The sequence below is a fragment of the Camelus bactrianus genome, chromosome 5 (genome assembly GCF_048773025.1).
Source record: "Camelus bactrianus isolate YW-2024 breed Bactrian camel chromosome 5, ASM4877302v1, whole genome shotgun sequence".
Taxonomy (NCBI): Eukaryota; Metazoa; Chordata; class Mammalia; order Artiodactyla; family Camelidae; genus Camelus; species Camelus bactrianus.
Window position 1 is genome coordinate 98,488,555 of NC_133543.1, and position 19,560 is coordinate 98,508,114.

The 19,560-nt window shown below is 39.2% G+C and overlaps 1 protein-coding gene and 1 long non-coding RNA gene across 5 annotated transcripts in view; one reads left to right on the forward strand and one right to left on the reverse strand.

The window, feature by feature from the left end:
- Positions 1-19,560, forward strand: part of DIS3L2 (DIS3 like 3'-5' exoribonuclease 2) — a 321,952-nt gene that overhangs the window by 196,556 nt on the left and 105,836 nt on the right. For 3 of the 4 annotated variants that reach the window (XM_074364485.1, XM_074364487.1, XM_074364488.1), the window contains one exon: positions 16,790-16,927. The exons of the other annotated variant lie outside the window; for it this stretch is intronic. In XM_074364485.1, the coding sequence (XP_074220586.1) occupies positions 16,790-16,927 (138 nt within the window). The remainder of the gene's footprint in view (positions 1-16,789; positions 16,928-19,560) is intronic. 4 annotated transcript variants of the gene reach the window in all.
- On the reverse strand, positions 1,935-16,398 carry LOC141577756 (uncharacterized). Its single transcript, XR_012507202.1, has 3 exons — positions 14,878-16,398; positions 3,258-3,391; positions 1,935-2,314 (listed from the first exon to the last, which is right to left on the reverse strand). It is a non-coding gene; the product is annotated as an uncharacterized LOC141577756 (long non-coding RNA).

The window sequence follows — 19,560 nt, forward strand, 5'->3', positions numbered from 1 at the left end:
ATTGTCATATTCTTTTCCACCATAAGTTACTACAAGATATTGAATATAGTTCCCTGTGCTATACAGCATAAACTTGTTGTTTATCTGTTTTATATGTAGTAGTTAATATCTGCAAATCTCGAACTCCCAATTTATCCCTTCCCATCCCTTTTCCCCCCTGCTAACCATAAATTTGTTTTCTATGTCTGTGAGTCTGTTTCTGTTTTGTAAATAAGTTCCTTTGTCTTTTTTTTTTTTTGATTCCATATATAAGTGATACCATATAGTATTTTTCTTTCTCTTTCTGGCTTACTTCACTTAGAATGACATTCTCCAGGTCCATCTATGTTGCTACAAATGTCATATATTATTTTTTACAGCTGAGTAATATTCCATTGTATATATATACCATTACTTCTTTATCCAGTCATCTGTTGACAGACATTTAGGTTGTTTCCATGTCTTGCCTATTATACCTAGTGCTGCTGTGAACATTTGGGTGCCTGTATCTTTTCAAATTAGAGTTCCCTCTGGATTTATGCCCAGAAGTGGAATTGCTGGATCATATGGTAAGTCTATTTTTAGTCTTTTGAGGAATCTCCATACTGTTTTCCATAATGGCTGCACCAAAGTACATTCCCACCAGCAGTGTAGGAGGGTTCCCTTTTCTCCACAGCCTCTCTAGCATTTATCGTTTGTTGTCCCTTACTTTTATAAAGGCATCACCTGCCACCTAGTTAACCAAAGGTTTTTTAAAAAAGAAATTCTGGAATCATATTTGATTCCTCTTCCTATTCTGTTGTCAGTGACCTTGTCAATAATTCCACATCCCCTGCCATCTGCCCAGTTAGTTGTCTTTTCTATTATATGCACACAAAGACTGGGTCATGTCACTTCTCTGCTTGAAAATCTTCTTGTACCTACAAAATGGTTCACGTTTTTGAGCAGAGCTCTGTTATCCAAGCCCTATAAGATTAGTCCCCAGCCTCCTCTCCCACCTTCCCCACCTCCCAGTGCCACTTCCACCCAAACACACACACATGCACATGCACACGTGCACGCATCCTAATGTCATCTGACCACACCAGGCCCTACATATCCTCTGCACTGCACCCTGCCTCCCAGCCTCTGCTTGCCCTTTGCCCTCCACTTAGACTGCTTGTTGGAATTCTGTTCAAGATCAAGATGAAACCTCTGCAGAGCTTTCCTTTCCTTCTGGCTTCATGAACCGTCTCCATCCTATCAGCATGTTTTTCTTCATGTGTCTAATGCAGCAATAAACAACATAGCTCTAGATTTGATTCCCTTTTTTGCTTATTTCCTGAAACCATTGCTTTCCTTGGAAATCTTTATTACCCAAGTATCATGCATGTTACCCCAAGTTTAAAAACCACTTGGTCTAGTCAGTTTGACCAGGCAACTTGTTGCATACTTTCAATGTTTCACTCCTTTTTCTGTTTCTTGCCCTTTTTATTTCCACTGTACTTCGACCTTTAAGTTTGCGGGTTGCCTATGGGCTTGTATGCTGACATATATACTTACTCCACATACCCTCCTACAACCAGTCTATTTCTTTAGAATTGGGCGTACCTTTCCCTCGTCACAATCAAGTCTTTCAGTCCATCTCGTCGTGTCTCAGTGATACGATAAGATCACTGAATTGCATCTTATGTTCATGACGTCTGCTCCTCCAGCTCTGTGAATTGGTGTATCTGAGGCTCCCTTCTTCCCATTATTTTCTTGCATGAGTCTCTTGCATAGCCTGCACTGCTCTTCTCATTTCACACCTGCAGGCTTCCACAGCAACTTGTTTCTTGCTTTTACTTTGTCATTTTTATCCATCTCCATCCTGTCTGTATCCTTGCCATTTGCAAATTCAGTGAGTACTAATTTTCTGATAAAATTAATTGACTGAATCTTAACATGTTAGTGAAAAAACAACTACAACATCAACATTTTATGATGCAAAAGCCAGAATTTTTTTCTTTTAATTATTTTGGCAAATAGACTTGCTAGTTAAGAAAAGGCTTTTTTAACATCCAAATACATCTGCAGTGGCAATATCCTTATTCATCTGTTTGGAGAAACAGAAAGTTGGCATTACAAAAGTCCTGGTATTCTTTGGGTAGAAGATAGATCTTAATTAATGGCATGTTGAGACATTAGAAAGTGCAAAAAGATTGTTTTTAATTTCCCTGTGTTGAAAGTGTTTGAAAGTTAGATTGGTATATGGAGATAACGCCAAGGTAATCCCAGAATGTAGAAATCAGGTGACATTTGAGAATGGAAATCAACTTTAAATGGTTGTCTGCAGAATTTCCTCTTGCCTGGAGATCTGTAAAACATCAGGTAAAATTAGCTATTTTAGTTTGTATAAGGCTGAAGCAGAATGCATGGTAGTGGTTTTAATCCCTTTAGAGTCAGAAAAAATGCACAAATGTATATATACACAATATTTTGCATAGGGCTTACATTTCTGGTAATATTATAGAATGGATAGCCTGAAAAATTCTTCTTCAATAAAACTCTTTAATATGATACATCTTTTGGAAATGTATAGCTGAGCTGGCAAGAAAGAGTTTGCCAGCCCTTAGAAGCCAGGAGTAAAACAAGAGCAGATAACCAAAGAAAGATGTGTGCGCTATAGCAGCTAGCCTAGTGGCATCTTCTGATGCCTAGTGACCCAGGCAGTTTGGTCAGGATCTGATTAATACCACCTGCATCGTTCATAAAATTCCACACTAAAGTATCTAGTTTAAAGTGGCACCAAGTGGACAGTGTTTCTAGAAACCAGTCAGAATCATAAGCATATCCTTTCTGGAAGAACTAATCCTCAACCAAAGCCTTAACGATTTGCCAAAGATAAATTTTGGTAAAAGTAAGCATACGTAAAGGTCACGAAATGTGCAAGGATGCAGCTTATAGCACTTGGAGATTTTTATAGCTTTAAGTGCTTATAATATAGAAAAGGAGAAAATTTTAAAAATTGAGCCCATAAAGATTAGCTTTACAATTGTTTGGAGAAAAGGGAAGTTATAAGATGACTTAATATATGAACATAATTGTGAGTACAAGTTCTGAACCAAAAAATGGGAATTATCTATTATAACTAACACTAGAAGCTCCCTCTACTCCGCAAAGAAACACCAGACAAATAAATGCTGGAGAGGGTGTGGAGATAAAAGGACCCTCCTACACTGCTGGTAGGTGTGTAAGTTGGTGCAGTCACTATGGAGAACAGTATGGAGGTTCCTTAAAAAAACTGAATATTGACTTACCATATGATCCAGCAATCCCACTCCTGGGCTTATATCCAGAAAAGATGAAGACTCTAATTCAAAAAGATATGTGCACCCCGGTGTTCATAGCAGCACTGATTATAGTAGCCAACACATGGAAGCAACCTAAATGCCTGTCGACAGATGAACATATGCTTTTTAGTATTTAGTTTCTATATTATTTGATATTTTATATCACACATATTATAATTATAGTTTTAATGTTCCATAAACATTTCAAATATCTTTTAAATAGTAATAGAAATACAGTAAATTACTTCCAAATTAGTAGACAGAGGCAAATGGAATGAGAAAAACAAAAACAGCTCAATCTAAAAGAAAACATGACAAGAGAAATAAAAAGAACATATTGAAATGCCAGAAAAACTAATAAGCACACCAAATTTAACTCTATAGTTAAAACGCAAAGACTGAATAAATCGCTATATGCTGTTTATAACCACACACTTAAAACATGAAGATACAAATATTAAACGTATAAAGGTAGGAAAAGCTATACTGGTAAAGTACTAGGCAAAAGAAAGCTAATTTTTTTTTAACTGATGTCTGACTAGGCATAGAAAAAACATTACTAAATGTAAAAAGAGTCTAAATTATGATTACAGGGATCAATTCATCAGAGAAGATAATGTCTAAACATATATTACCAAATAATACAGCTTCAAAGTACATAGAATAACAGTTGACAGAAATACAAGGAGAAACGGATAAATTCATCATCAAAGTGGGTTAATTTAGTATATTTTTCCCTGGAAATGATAGTTCAAAAAGACCAGAAATTCAGTGAAATATAGAAAATTTGAACAGCACAGTTAGCAAGCTTACTCTAATAATCACATCTAAACACAGTACCCACAAATGCAGCTTACACATTGTTCTCAAGCACAGAGAAAACACTTATAAAACTGACTCTGTATTAAACCATTGAGCTTATTTCAAAAAGTCATTGGTATCATACAGATCATGTTCTTGGATCCCAATGCAGTTAAGTGAGAATAAGTGCAGAAACATTTTTAACTTAAGAGAAATTCAGTACATTTGGAAATTTTAAATATCTCTGTTGCCCTCTCTTGGATCAGTGGCCAGATGAATGGTGTAAATCAAAATATACTTGATGTTATGCTTCCTATTAATGCTTGACGTTTGAGTGAGTTACGTATTTCCTCACGGCAGAGTTTACCTCTGTCATTGTCTTCCACACAGAATACAAAATGCTCCCTTCCATGGGACTTAGGGTGTCTAAGCCAGCTACTTTCCTCACATCATCCAAGAACTACCTAACTCTGAAATATGATCCATGCTGACCTACAGGCTACCCACCAGAGAGCCAAGAATTGCTTGAAAGCGTTTACTGCAAGGACACCATCAAAAAGGAAACTGATCTCTCAAATAAAAAGATTACCAAAGATTAGCAGTAGAGGAAGGATTCCCAGGTGGGGAAGACAGCTGGACCACATGGATATTCTCCATTTGGACATTCACTTCCTCCTTACTAACCACCACTTCCTCTGCTCACTGACTCTTGGAACTGACAGGACTTGTTACCCTTTTGGTCCAAGTATGGTGCCCATAATCCTTTGCTTAGTATCTCAAGCACAACTGAGACTAGACTCAAACTTTTGAACAGGCGTTTACTAAGGGTTAGAAGCAGAAGGAAGATCAACAGAGAGTAAAACAAAGCATCAGGAATTGTCCTACTCTCCACTGCTCCTGGATCCAGGCCCACCTCAGGTTCCCACCTGTCCCCACACTGTGAGCATCACCCAGGCACCCACACCTCAACGTCTGCCCTTCAAAAGTCAAGACCCGAGAGGTTCTAGAAAGAGGCCATAGGCCGGCTTCTTTCGTTCTGCATTTCCTTTCTGAGGACTTGCCCCTTCCCAGGAAGAGTAACATTAGGAAGGTTCATTCCCTCCCTCTAGAGAAGACCATGCCCATGCCTTGCCCTGCAGGCCTCCAAACGAGAGTTGTCTTGTCAGTACAGTGCAGCGGCAGCGTGATTGCTGCATTCTTACAGAAGCCAGTGATCGTTTGGTTGTACGTCGACAGAAGACCTAGTCTGCTTGTCTCCTGCTACATACACAGCATCCACGCCCAAGGTGACTTAGAGCATTACATCACATGGTGCTCTGCACCACTGCTAACCTTGCAGGGGGTATTCTACCATGACTTGCAATCCTTAGCCCGAGTTGGAGCCCACCTTATACCCCACACCCTCATGGACCCCACACTGACCAGGGGATAGAAAGACTGAATCCTTGGCTCCTGTCACTTAGGTCACTGGGTAGGGAAATAGGCTTTACAATCAGTCTTACTTCAAGCGCCGTGGGGAGAGGACCACAGCCCTTTGCTCTGTGGACCTGCTGAAGTTTCATCCCTGTCCTGTCTCACAGCAGGGCCCAAGGGGACAGACACAACTCCTGTGTATTCTCCTGAGGCCCTCAGAGGGCAGCCTGGCTCATGCCTGCTTCTTCCTACTGGGCCATTCCTTCCACCTGTTCTTCTCACTCTGAGTTGTCTTTCTCAGCTTTCTAGCTACTGGCAGTGTAATTGTTCTCCTGTTTCTTTTGGACTTTAGTTTATCTCAGACACAGCACTTTAGTTTAAACCCCATTCAGCCCCTCATATTCCCTTAGCCCATCAGTTATGCTACTCCCTGTTTCATCCACTTCAGCAAGCTGAACCCTGAAATGCCATGTCTCAAATGGATGTCCTTCCTCAGCATTAAACACTACTACAAGAAGCAACTCCCACTTAACTAGAAAAATTTAATCTGTTAGCTGTGGGAAACGCATGCCACATGTAGCTTAAAAATAAGATCTATGTGCAACATTTAATTTAATCAAAAATTATGTTTAAAATCTGTTCCTTGTAAGAGGAACCCCTGATAACTCTTTCATAGATTTTGGAAAAGAAAAATTCCACTTCAGGGCGGTTTTCTACTTGGATGCATTTCTGGGTTTTGTCTCTGACGTCTTTATGATGCCCACTGTATCGAGTGCTAGTCCTCCTACGCCCCTCTTCTATGTGAAATCATTTCTAAGCCTGGTTTTGTAACACTGATCTTTCCTCTTGCAGTTGCTTATGTCAGAGGGCATTCTGACCTCAGGCAAGTATCAGGCAACCCAAGTATCTGATTTCAAACAAATCCTATTTTCATAGTATGGCCCCTGATAATGAACCTGGGAAGGGAAATGGAAAATTCTGTAGAACTGTCAGGTCATAAGGAAGTGTATGTCATCTCCATTCATTTGGGACATTGGTGAGTGAACAATTTTAACTGTCCTTATTGTATGGTCATTTTTTACTGAATCGTACCTTGACTCAAAAAATCCAAGTAGCTGAATAGTCATGCAAAGCCTCTGGCATGAAAGTGGGCTTCTGGGATGCTTGCCAATGAGTTCCTGTTTTGAGGACACAGAATCGAAGTGGAAAGATTAAGTGGAGAGACAGCTCCACCCCTCTAAGTCTTATTCCTATGTTCCATTCAAATCTTGCTAGCCTGATTCCTGTGGGGTCTGGGCTTTGGAAATTCTCTGTTTTCATGGATGTCTCAGTGCACCTTGTTAAACCAAATTTGGACTGTGGCCTGTTCATCTGCTTCCAGCTCTGCTGATTGGTTCCAGTTTCCTTGCTCATTAAAGCCAAGATAATCTGGCACCCACCACTCAGGCATCCTCAAGTATCTGGCACCAAGGTAAACCTGGAAGCCAGCTAAGAAGTCTCAGTGATCCAGCACACTCATTGCATGGTGAGAGGCAGTTGTGATCCCAGAAAGAGCACTGGAATAGGAGCAGAACTGGGTTCTTGTCTCCTCTTTGCCTCTACTGCATCATGTGAGTTTGGGCATGTCTGTGATTTCTCTGAAAATCTCTTCCCCCAGCTATATGGGTGTTTGAACTAGAAAATTTCTCAAGTGTCTTGCGTTTCCAAAATACTGAGTATTAAGGAGCAAAGCTCCACTTGTGCCTGTTGTTGCAAAAACACAACCTAGCCGTAAAGATACTAGCAATAACTGCCTAAAGTTGCATGTGCTACTGATGCTTTTCCACAAAAGTAGAGAGTATGACAACAAAATAAGAAGGGCACAGTCCATATTCTAAGGGTAAGAATTAACCTCTCCATGCCTCACATTTCCCAGTCTGTAAAACAGGGATGATAATGTCTAATTTAAAATTGCCTGGAAGATTAAATAGATAATCCCTAGTACTTAGAACTGTGCCAGACAAAAAGTAAGTGCTCACGGAAAATTATTATTAATATAAAAATAGAAAGATTAAAATTGACCTGGAATTTTAGTAAGCTTATGCTGAAATAATAAATATTCAATTACTGTTCAGAAGTCAAGGTGGGGACAGCATGGAGAATTCAGACCCACAGATACATAATCACCTGATTTCTGACAAAGGTGTCACTGCATTGTAGTGAGGAAAGGATGGTTTTATCACTAAAAGGTGCTGGATCCATTGAATATCCATATGGGAAAAAAAATGAATTTCGACTTTGATTCACACTGTACATAAAAATCAACTTCATGTGGCTCATAGATCTAGGTGTGAAAGGTAAAACATTAATACTTCTAGAAGTATTAACACTTCTCTGGAAAATAACAGAAAAGTAGCCTCATGACCTTAGCAACAGTTTCTTAAGTAGAACACAAAAAGCATTAACCTTAAAGGAAGAGAGTGATAAATTAGATTTCATTAAATTTAAGAACTTTTCATCAAAAAACACCATTAAGATAATGAAAAAGCAAGTCACAGAGTAGGAGAAAATATTTGTTTCATATATATATATGAAACTATATATATTCATATATATATATATATATATATCCAGCAAAGGAAATTAAAACCACAGTAAGATATTACTATGTTCCTACAAGAATAGCTAATTTTTTTTAAAGCTGACCAAATATAGTAGAGTTGTGGAACAATTAGAACTTCCATACACTGAGTAGGAGAAAAATTAGGTACAACCACTTTGAAAAACTGTTGTATAGTATATAATAGAGCTGAACAGATTCATTCTCCAAAACCCAGCAGTTTCCTCTTTGATAGATACCCAATAGAAAGGAGTACGTATGTACAAGAATGCTCATGGCAGCATTATTCATAAGAGCAAAATACTAAAAATAACCCAAGTCTCTATCAACAATAAAATGGATAAACTGTGATATAGTCTTACAATGGAACACTCCACAGCAATGGTACAGAATAAATTCAAAACACAACATGGTGTCTCAAATGCATGTTCAGCAAATAAAGCCAGTTATACACACATAAAATACATACTGTACAAATCCATTTATGTAAAATGCAAAGATAGGCAAACTGGTCTATGATTATAATTTACAGAGGTCAGGAAAGCAGTTATCTTTTGTAGCTATAGACTGAGGCGGCACAGGAGGAACTTCTGGAATTCTGGTTATATCCTATTTCTTGAACTGGCAGGTGATTACCTAAATGTATTCACTTTGTAAAAATGTATTCACTATATAAACCTTGAGCATACATATGTATTTTATGCCTCAATAAAAAGTTTATTTTAAAGAGTAAAGGAGCACACAAAAAATGGAAACAACCCAAATGTCTATCTACTAATGAATAGTTAAATAAATGTGATATGTGCACACAACAGAATATTATTCAGCCATGAAAAGAAATGAAGTACTAATGCAGGCTACAACACAAATGAACCTGTAAAACATTATGCTAGGTGAAAGACAGTCACAAAAGACTGTGCACATATTGTAAGATTCCATTTATATGAGATGTCCAGGATAGACACATCTACAGAGACAGAAAGTAGATTAGAAGTTGCCTATGGTTAGGAAGATTGGGGAGAAATAGAGAGTGACTGAAAACAGATGGATTTTCTTTTGGGGGTGTTGAAATGTTCTAAAATTGATTATGGTGATGGTTGCACAACTCTGAATATACTAAAAAAGCATTGAATTTTGCACTTTAAATGAGTGATTTGTATATGAATGAAATCTTGATAAAGCTGCTATGACACCAAAAGACAAGGGATACTGTAGAATGATTAAAACCCCTTAGGAAAAGGCTGTCCCCTGTGGCCCTGTAGTATGATAGTTAAGAACACTAATACTGTAGTCCAACAGTGTTCCGAATCCTAGCTCTGATGTTTGTTAAGTGTGTGGCATTGGGCAGATCATCTAACCTCTCTGTGCCTGTATGTCTTCATCTGTAAAATATGAATATTAATAGTATCTACCCCATAAAACTTTTGTGAAGATGATTCATTTAATCAAGAAATATTTGAGTATCTTCAATTTGCCAGGTCCAATCAGTAATAACTGTTGTTATAATCAGCCAGAAAGTTTTGTATCTACAGAGTCTTTACTTCATTTTGGTGATGGAGGTGATAAGTAAATTTGAGAGTATATCCTGAGGACAGGGCACCTTTGCCCTATTGTAACCACACCAGCAACTATTGCAAAATGTGGAAGAAATGTTCATTTTAATGACCCTAAGTTATTAATATTGAATTATATTCTGCTATTAAGAAAAGGAAATATACAATACATTTACTTATAGAGGATTTCCATCCAGAAGTACTAAAACTATAAACAATTGATGATTAAAGGGTTGACACTCAGTTACCTAGAAAATTTAGCAGTTCAGAATACTTTATATGAAAACTGAGTTTATGAATAAACTGGAAAACTAAGTTATAACCACAGTTGGTATATGGATAATTCAAAAATAGTAAGTGATCGTTGGTTACAGGAGTGCATGACAGGGTTTTTATTTCAATAAGTGTGTATTGTCCCCATAAAGGAGTCACATTTAGTCATGCTGAGAATACTTTATTCTACTTAGTGATCTTAAAATGTGTGTTCTTGCAAAGTTAATGTATAATCATTTTTAACTGTTGCATTGAGAGTGCTTGTAAACTCCAGGAGTTGAGAAAGAACCATTTATAAGTTAGTTATCTCATTCTAAGGGACAAATCCCATAAAGTAAGGGTGAAAAGCTTAGTTTCTGGGAGTCTGACTTGCCTGGGGCTCAGTTTCCTCATCTGTAGGAAGAAATCTATCTCATGGCTTTGGGAGAACCAAATGAATTAATACAAATGAAGTGCTCTAAAAAGCAAGCAGTTGATGTGCTATTGTGGGATAACCAGTACAGTGGATTCATATCATAAGCATACATAAATCATGAATATAATTTTTTGTTAATTTTTGTGAAGCCTTGGGGAATTAAAAAACAGTTTCTAATTAATGCAAAGAGATTAATTAATGAAAACGAGTAATTGAAGAGCTGATTTTGTATGGTGAAAATAACAGAGCAAAAAAGGCTTCCCTAGAGTGAGAGAAACACTACTAAGGGGTTTTATCAAGGTGAATATGAAAGTTGCTTTAATTTCAGCTGAAAGGAAGGTTAGGATTGGATTAAGAAATTTTTTATAACTATTTTTTATTGAGTTATAGTCAGTGTACAATGTTGTGTCAATTTCCAGTGTAGAGCAGATTTTTCAGTTATACATGAACATACATATATTCATTATCATATTCTTTTTCACTGTGAGCTACCGCAAGATCTTGTATATATTTCCCTGTGCTATACAGTATAATCTTGTTTATCTATTCTACATATGCCTGTCAGTATCTACAAATTTCGAACTCCCAGTCTGTCCCTTCCCACCCCCATCCCCACCCCCTTCCCCCTTGGCAACAAGTTTGTATTCTATATCTATGTCTGTTTCTGTTTTGTATTTATGTTCTTTTTTTTTTTGTAAGATTCCATATATGAGCTATCTCATATGGTATTTTTCTTTCTCTTTCTGGCTTACTTCACTTAGAATGACATTCTCCAGGAACATCCATGTTGCTGCAAATGGCATTATGTTGTCATTTTTATGGCTGAATAGTATTCCACTGTATAAATACACCATGACTTCTTTATCCAATCATCTATTGATGGACATTTAGGCTGTTTCCATGCCTTGGCTATTGTAAATAGTGCTGCTATGAACATTGGGGTGCAGGTGTCTTTTTGAAGTAGGGTTCCTTCTGGATATATGCCGAGGAGCGGGATTCCTGGGTCATATGGTAAGTCTATTCTTAGTCTTTTGAGGAATCTCCATACTGTTTTCAAAGGTGGCTGCAACAGCCTGCATTCCCACCAGCAGTGTAGGAGGGTTCCCTTTTCCCCACAGCCTCTCTAGCATTTGTCATTTGTGGACTTTTGAATGATGGCCATTCTGACTGGTGTGAGGTAATACCTCATTGTAGTTTTGATTTGTATTTCTCTGGTAATTGGTGATATTGAGAATTTTATCATGTGCCTATTGATCATTTGTATTTCTTCCTTGGAGAATTGCTTGTTTAGGTCTTCTGCCCATTTTTGGATTGGGTTGTTTGCTTTTTTCTTATTAAGTCGTATAAGCTGCTTATATATTCTGGAGCATGGTATTGGTACAAAAACAGACATATAGACCAATGGAACAGAATAGAGAGCCCAGAAATGAACCCACAAAGTTTTGGTCATCTAATCTTTGACAAAGGAGATAAAAATATACAATGGAGAAAAGACAGTCTCTTCAGCAAGTGGTGTTGGGAAAACTGGACAGAAGCATGTAAATCAATAAAGCTAGAACACACCATACACAAAAATAAACTCAAAATGGATCAAAGACTTAAACATAAGACAAGATACAATAAACCTCCTAGAAGAAAACATAGGCAAAACATTATCTCACATACATCTCAAAAATGTTCTCCTAGGGCTGTCTACCCAAGCAATAGAAATAAAAGCAAGAATAAACAAATGGGACCTAATGAAACTTGCAAGCTTCTGCACAGCAAAGGAAACCATAAACAAAACAAAATGACAACCTACGGAATGGGAGAAAATTTTTGCAAAAGATGCAACTGACAAATGCTTGATCTCCAGAATATATAAGCAATTGTTGATAACAACATTTTGTGACTAGGCATTGAAATGCACATAGATGTTTATATTTAAAACGTGCTGAAAATTGAACATCTCTTTCACATTTGGCTTTTAAGAGACTGGTAATTATGTTTTGTTAATAGAGGGGCTTTTTTCCCCATTTTGTTATATTGAAGTATACAGTCGTATCAATTTCTGGTGTACAGCATAATGTTTCAGTCATACTATACATACATATATTCCTTTTCATATTCTTTTTCATTATAGGTTACTATAAGATATTGAATATAGTTCCCTGTGCTATTCAGTATAAACATGTTTATCTATCCTACGTACAGTAGTTAGCATCTAAAAATCTCTAACTCCCAATTTATCCTTTCCTACCCTCTTTCCCCTGATAATCATAAGTTTGTTTTCTCTGTGAGTCTGTTTCTGTTTTGTAAATAATTTCATTTGTGTCTTTTTCTTTTTAGATTCCACATATAAGCAATATCGTATGGTGTTTTTCTTTCTCTTTCTGGCTTACTTCATTTATAATGATGATCTCCAGGTCCATTCTTGTTACTGCAAATGGCATTATTTTATTCTTTTGTATGACTGAGTAGTATTTCATTGTATAAATACACAACAACTTCTTTATCCAGTCATCTGTTGATGGACATTTAGGTGGTTTTCATATCTTGGCTATTGTAAATAGTGCTGCTATGAACATTGGGGTGGACTTATCTTTTCGAATTAAAGGTCCCTCCAGATTTATGCCCAAGAGTGGGACTGCTGGATCATACAGTTAGTTTATTTTCAGTTTTTTGAGGAATCTCCATAGTATTTTCCATAATCGCTGTACCAAACTACATTCCCACCAACAACGTAGGAAAGTTCCTTTTTCTCCACATCCTCTTGGGCATTTATTGTTTGTGGACTTTTTAATGATGGCCATTCTGACTGGTATGAGGTGATACCTTGTAGTTTTGATTTGCATTTCTCTGATAATTAGCAATATTGAGCATTTTTTTGATGTGCCTATTGGCCATTTGTATGTCTTCATTGGAGAATTGCTTATTTATGTCGTCTGTCCGTTTTTGGATTGGGGTTTTTTTTGTTGTTGTTATGAAGTTGTATAAACTGTTTATATATTCTGGAAATTAAGCCCTTGTCAGTCACATCATTTGCAAAAATTTTCTCCCATTCCATAGGTTGTCTTTTCATTTTGTTTATGGTTTCCTTTGCTGTGCAAAAGCTTGTTAAGTTTAATTAGGTCCCATTTGTTAATTTTTGCTTTTATTTCTATTGCCTGGGTAGACTGCCCCAGGAGAACATTGCTAAGATTTTTGGCAGAAAATGTTTTGCCTATGTTTTCTTCTAGGAGATTTATAGTGTCTTGTCTTATATTCAAGTCTCTAAGCCATTTTGAGTTTATTTTTGTGTATGGTGTGAGGGAGTGTTCTAACTTCATTGATTTACAAGCAGCTGTCCAGTTTTCCCAACACCACTTACTGAAGAGACTGTCTTTTCTCCATTGTATATTTTTATCTCCTTTGTTGAAGATTAGTTGACCAAAACTTTGTGGGTTCATTTCTGGGCTCTCTATTCTGTTCCGTTGATCTGTATTTCTGTCTTTGTGCCAATACCATGCTGTTTTGATTACTATAGCTCTGAAGTATTGTCTGAAGTCTGGGAGGGTTATTCCTCCTGCTTTGCTCTTTTTCTTCAGTATTGCTTTGGCAATTCTGGGCCTTTTGTGATTCCTTATAAATTTTAGAATTATTTGTTCTAGTTCTGTGAAAAACATCCTGGGTAATTTAGTTTGATGGGGATCACATTAAATCTGTAGATTTCTTTGGATAGTATGGCCATTTTAACAATATTAATTCTTCTAATCCAAGCTCATGGGATATCTTTCCACTTCTTTGAATTATCTTTAATTTCCTTAATCAGTGTTTTGTAGTTCACGTATATGTCTCCACGTATAAAGTTGAAAGACTTCCTGCTAAAATCTAGGACAAGACAAGGATTCCCACTCTCAACCACTTCTATTCAGCATAGTATTGGACGTCCTTGCCATAGCAATCAGACAAGAAAAAGAAATAAAAGGAATCCAAATTGGAAGAGAAGAGGTAAAACTGTCACTTTATGCAGATGACATGAAACTATACAGAGAAAACCCTGAAGACTCCACACAAAAACTACTAGAGCTGATAAAAGAATTCAGCGAGGTAGCAGGATACAAGATTAACGTACAGAAATCAGTTGCATTTCTTTACACTAACAATGAAGTATCAGAAAAAGAAAGTAAAGAAACAATTCCTTTTAAAATCACACCCCCCAAAAAATTTAAATATTTAGGAATCAACCTGACCAAGGAGGTGAAAGACTTACACGTGGAGAAATATAGAGGCTTTTTTAAAATAGAAAAATCCACAAATGAGTGTGAAACATGCTGAAATTTCATTTTCAAACATGTCTTTGGGAAACCGGTCTGCTGGGATCATACAAACATCCCAGCACTCCTGCAGGTATAAGCAATAGGTTCCTAATGCTAGGCATACACAATGAATTTCTTAAGTAGTGGCAAAAGCCTCAGGCTGTTACAAACTGGAGTCAGATTTTTGGCATGGAAATAGTTGTTTCCTTTCAGCAGGGGTATGCCTAGTTCCTGCTACTTCATTTACTGAGCTCACCTTCATAGAACTTTTCCTGCACAGTGCTTTAGTTGCCATTATCCTCCAGGAGAGTTGTCCAGTGAGCTGCCACCCACTCTTGCTGCCTCCTGCCCAGGGTTGCCAGTGGTGCTTTTCTCTTGCCATGTGATGGGGAATCAGAGATAAGGGGTGGCTGGGGGGGAACACAGCATTTTGTTAGTATGTCTTTAAAAAAAAAAAACTGTAAAACAGATAAGATATAAAAATTAAAATTTACATAGAGCCAGAAAAAGTCATAATCTTATTACTCAGAGAAGATCATTATTACCATCTTGATGTATTTCTTTCTAGACATTTTTAAGTGAGGTTTACATTTTTTATTTTATACTTTTTATCTTTATCCCTTTTCCAGTCTTTGAACGCTGGAAACATTACAAATGTGTATGCTGCAGAAAAGAACAGCCCCCATATCGTCAGCCTCCGAGATCATCACTGGGGACGTTATCATTCTGCTCCTTCTAAGCTGTGATCCTCTCCTGCCTCTGTTGGCTTGTCTTTCTTTTGAAACTTGTAGCTAGTTTTACTAACTGGATTTTTCCTTTTTAAACTTTTCTTCCCTTGGCTTCAGTCCCTACAAACTTTTTTTTTTTAATTTTTGGAGAGAGAATGTTGAACATGCACAAAAGTAGACAGAACAGTATAATGAACCCCCTTGTTCCCCTCTCCCAGCCCCGGCAACCCTGAAACCAAGGCCAGTCTGCCCCATTCACACCCAACCCACCCCACCCCGACTCCCAGCTTTTATTATATGGACCTGCTAACTTCATAACTACCTTTAAGGGTCCTCCTTGGCCCTTCTGACTCCACTCTTTTTTTGGCAGCGAGGAAGGACCAAATGCCTGCCCTCCTGCTCTCAGAGCTTCTCGTGAGCCTGTGCTCAGCTCTGTCCCAGGCCTGACCGGCTGACCTGGGCTTTCCCCACTCCTGAAACGCCCGGAAATTCCCAGACGCTGGGCGTGCCAGCCTCACATGTTCAGCTCCTCATTCTCTTTCCTGTTAATGAAGGAGGCCATTGCTCAAATCATTTGGAAGGGGAAAAGTGGAATTTACTACCTGGGTGTTCCTCTTCCATGCTGTTCATATAAATTTAAACTTAGATTCCTGAGAATTAGATTGAACATGACAAAAATTGCTGTGTGGGCAGTTTAGTTGAGTACTTGCAGATTGATAGAGCCCTTTGTAATAATGAAGGAAAAAGGTTCTCTAAGCTGCTTAGTTCCAGAAGGTGAGCTCACCAGTTGAGGAGTTTGCAGCCAACACTGCTCATTAACCCTTTTCCGGATGGCAAAAAGAAAATACAAAAGATAATCCACAGAGTTGTCAAATCCTGGCCTTCCAGAGGACCTAAGAAATCATCTTGTACAACCCCCTCCTCATGCATGGGACTTTCCACTGCACTCAGATTTACTTGTCTCAGAATTTTTTATACTGACTCCTTTTAAGCTTATGAAATATTCTCAAACCATCACCACATCATGGCCATGGACTACTGCCATGGCTTGCTGTACCAGTGGTCAACTTTGGTGTTTGATTACATAACCCAATACCACACAGAACTGGAAGACGTCAGAGGTTGAGTTGTCCTTCTTACCTAGCAACCCAATCAGTTTCCACCAAAGTCAGAGGGAATTTGCTTACCCCAGCTAAGAGATGGAGTTTGTTGTGTGGCCACAAGGTGATCCAAGCCTAATTGTTTCTCAGCTATGGAGTCTGTCTCTAAAATTCAGTGGGACTAAACTAAGGCCAAGGCCTGCATCCCGGCTGGATATGCTGGCCTGTGTGAGGCCCTCTCACTGCCGGGGATGTCTGGACAGCAGAAAGTCCCTTTCAGTCCTGTTGGTTAGATTACCCTGACTGAGCTTGCAGAACACTGTTTTCTCTCTCTCTTAAGACTCATGTTGTTGGGAAGACTGGCCACAGAGTCAGGAGGGTGATCCAGGCAAGAGCAGCGTGTTCCCATCGTGTGGACTGGATGGAAACCAGTGTGTGGGACAAGAAATCCAGCATCTGTTGAATGTCCTTGTGTCTAGTAGGTTATGCTTCTTTTCTTCGTCTACCTTTGTTTACTAAACGTATCATTTCACTGAAGGATTGATTAAGTTTATTTGCCTGACGGTGCCATTCCTGAGAGATCCTGGTCTTCTTCAGGCTCATTGTTTTCAGTCCAGTATCACCTTCGACTGCATTAGTAGAACCATGGTTTGCAGAATGAAGGAGCTGACAACATGAGAAAGTGAATGTGGCATACTCAGTGAATGTCACTTCTCTGCTTAAAACTCCCCAAGTGGTTTCCCATCACATCTGAAATAAAATCTAAATGCTTCATCCTGGCCTATCCAGGCATGTCTCATTGGGGTCCCATCTACCTCACTGGCCTCCTAGCTTCCAATTCGCCTCTCCGTTCCCATCATCTTTCTATTCCTTAGTTGTAGCCAGCGTGCCCCCACCTTTGACCTTTGCTCTGGTTATCCTCCTGCCTGGGATGCTCTCCCCAGGGTCATCGTGTGCCATGGTTCTTTGCAGGCACACAGGTCTCAGTTTATTTCCTCAGAGAGACCTTTCCAAGCTAAAATCCCCCTCATCCTCATCACCTCACCCTGTTTTATTTTCTTCAAAGTCCTTTTTGGTTTTTAATATATATTTTTATTGAAGTATAGTCAGTTTACAATGTTGTGTCAATTTCTGGTGTACAGCACAGTGCTTCAGTTATATAGGAACATAGATATATTCATTTTCATATTCTCTTTCTCCGTAGGTTAATATAAGATATTGAATGTAGTTCCCCGTGCTATGCAGTATAAACTTGTTGTTTATTTATTTTATGTATGTTAGTATCTGCAAATCTAGAACTCCCAATTTATCCGTTCCCACCCCCTTCCCCCACTGGTAACCGTAAGTTTGTTTTCTATGCCTGTGAATCTGTTTCTGTTTTGTAAATAAGTTCATTTATCTTTTTTTAGATAAAATATCAATTAATATGTGGAATTCAAAGTCCCTTTTACTATCATAAGTAATCTTACAATTTATTTGTTTGCTTGTTGTCTTTCTCTCTCCATGAGAATGTGAGCTCCACAAGAGAAGGGACCTTGTCAATCTTGGTTGCTTATATGTCTAGAAAAGTATCTGCCACATAGTAGGAGCTTAGTAAGTGTTTGTTGAATGGCTAATTGAGTGAATGAGGTGGTTATTAAGAGCATGTTTGGAGGAAGATGTTGAGGATTATGAGTTGAGTCAATCCAAGCCACATGGATATTAGCCTGAAGGAGAGAAGATCTAGGGGGCTACATGCTAACTGTCTAAACATTTAAAGCTGGTGCTGTCCCAGGAGTAGAGCCCAGCCCTGCTGGAAGAGATCTGCCACTTCCCTCATTTCTTGAGGCCAGATTGCTCTTCTCTGAGGGGCTGGCCTTGTTCTGGGCGGCCCCAGGGGGTAGAACTGGGCAGACAAGTGGACACTCTAAGAAGATGTATCTTGGTTTTAAAGGGAGAGATTTTTTTACATTGTTTGCTGAGGCTGGAGTGGACTGCATGAACAAGTAGTGATTTCTCAGGCACCGCAGGTGTGCAAGCATAAGTTGGACACACTCTGGGAAGACCTGGTGTGGGGAGAACTCTGCACAGTTAGACCAGGCAGGGTTTCCAACCCCTGTCAACCCAGAGTGGCAACATCTCCCCTGTGTGTTTGGTTTTTTCTTAGTCATTCAGTAAATATCCTATACCAGCAGTGTGTGCAGGCTTTTCCCTGCCCTTCATGCTGGCTACAGATGAGGGGGAGACACCTTGTGACCTCCTTGAATAAGTCGTGTCCGGTGGGTGGGGGAGGATGTAGGGAGGGTAAAAGGTGCTATAGGAAGACACAGAGGTCGGGAGGGGGATCCTGGTCCAGGTCATCAGGGAAGGCCTGCCAAAGGGAGTGGGCTTTCCACAGTGGTCTGCAGGCCCAGTGGGCGTCGCCAGGGAGAGAGACTGGAGAAGAATACCCTGCGAGGGAGAGCAGTGTGGAGCCTGATAGGTTTGAGCAGCTGAAGAAGTTCTGGTGCAGTGACTGGCACATAAGGAGTTAGGGCCAGGAAAGTTGAACATGCTCAGGGCAGACTCACACGATAAAGAATTTTGTCACTGTCGCCTCTTTGTGAAGCAGTGACAGAGCACAGTGCGCAGAGGGAGGAGAGGAAGAACCCAGGCGAGGGCCAGTAAGGCCTGGGAAGCCAGATGGCGACATGCTCATTGCAGTAGGGGCCCGGCAGGGTTTACGCAGTGAAGTGACAAGGAGGCTTGTATTTTGGAAGAGACATTATCTTCAGTGTGGGAAATGGGTTTGAGAAATGGCAGGGAGAACCACACGGAGGTGTTAGATCTTCCTTTAAAGAAATGATGGTGGTCCTGGCTGAAGTGGTGATGTGTGAAGAAGAGAGACAGATTTGAGAGATATTCAGGAGGGAGCGGTCAAAGAGACTGATCACTGCAGGCTGAGAACAAGCCTAGGTTTTGGAGGGGTTTTAGCGGTTGTGGTGCCTTTTTTGGTTTGCTGAAGTGTGAGTGTGAGATGCCTGGGGGACAGCTAAGTGGCAGTTCCCAGTGGACCCTTGTGTATATCATTCTAGAGCTCAGAGAGATCTGGGCTGCTGGCCCAGACTGAGGAGACCAAAGCACAGAGATGAT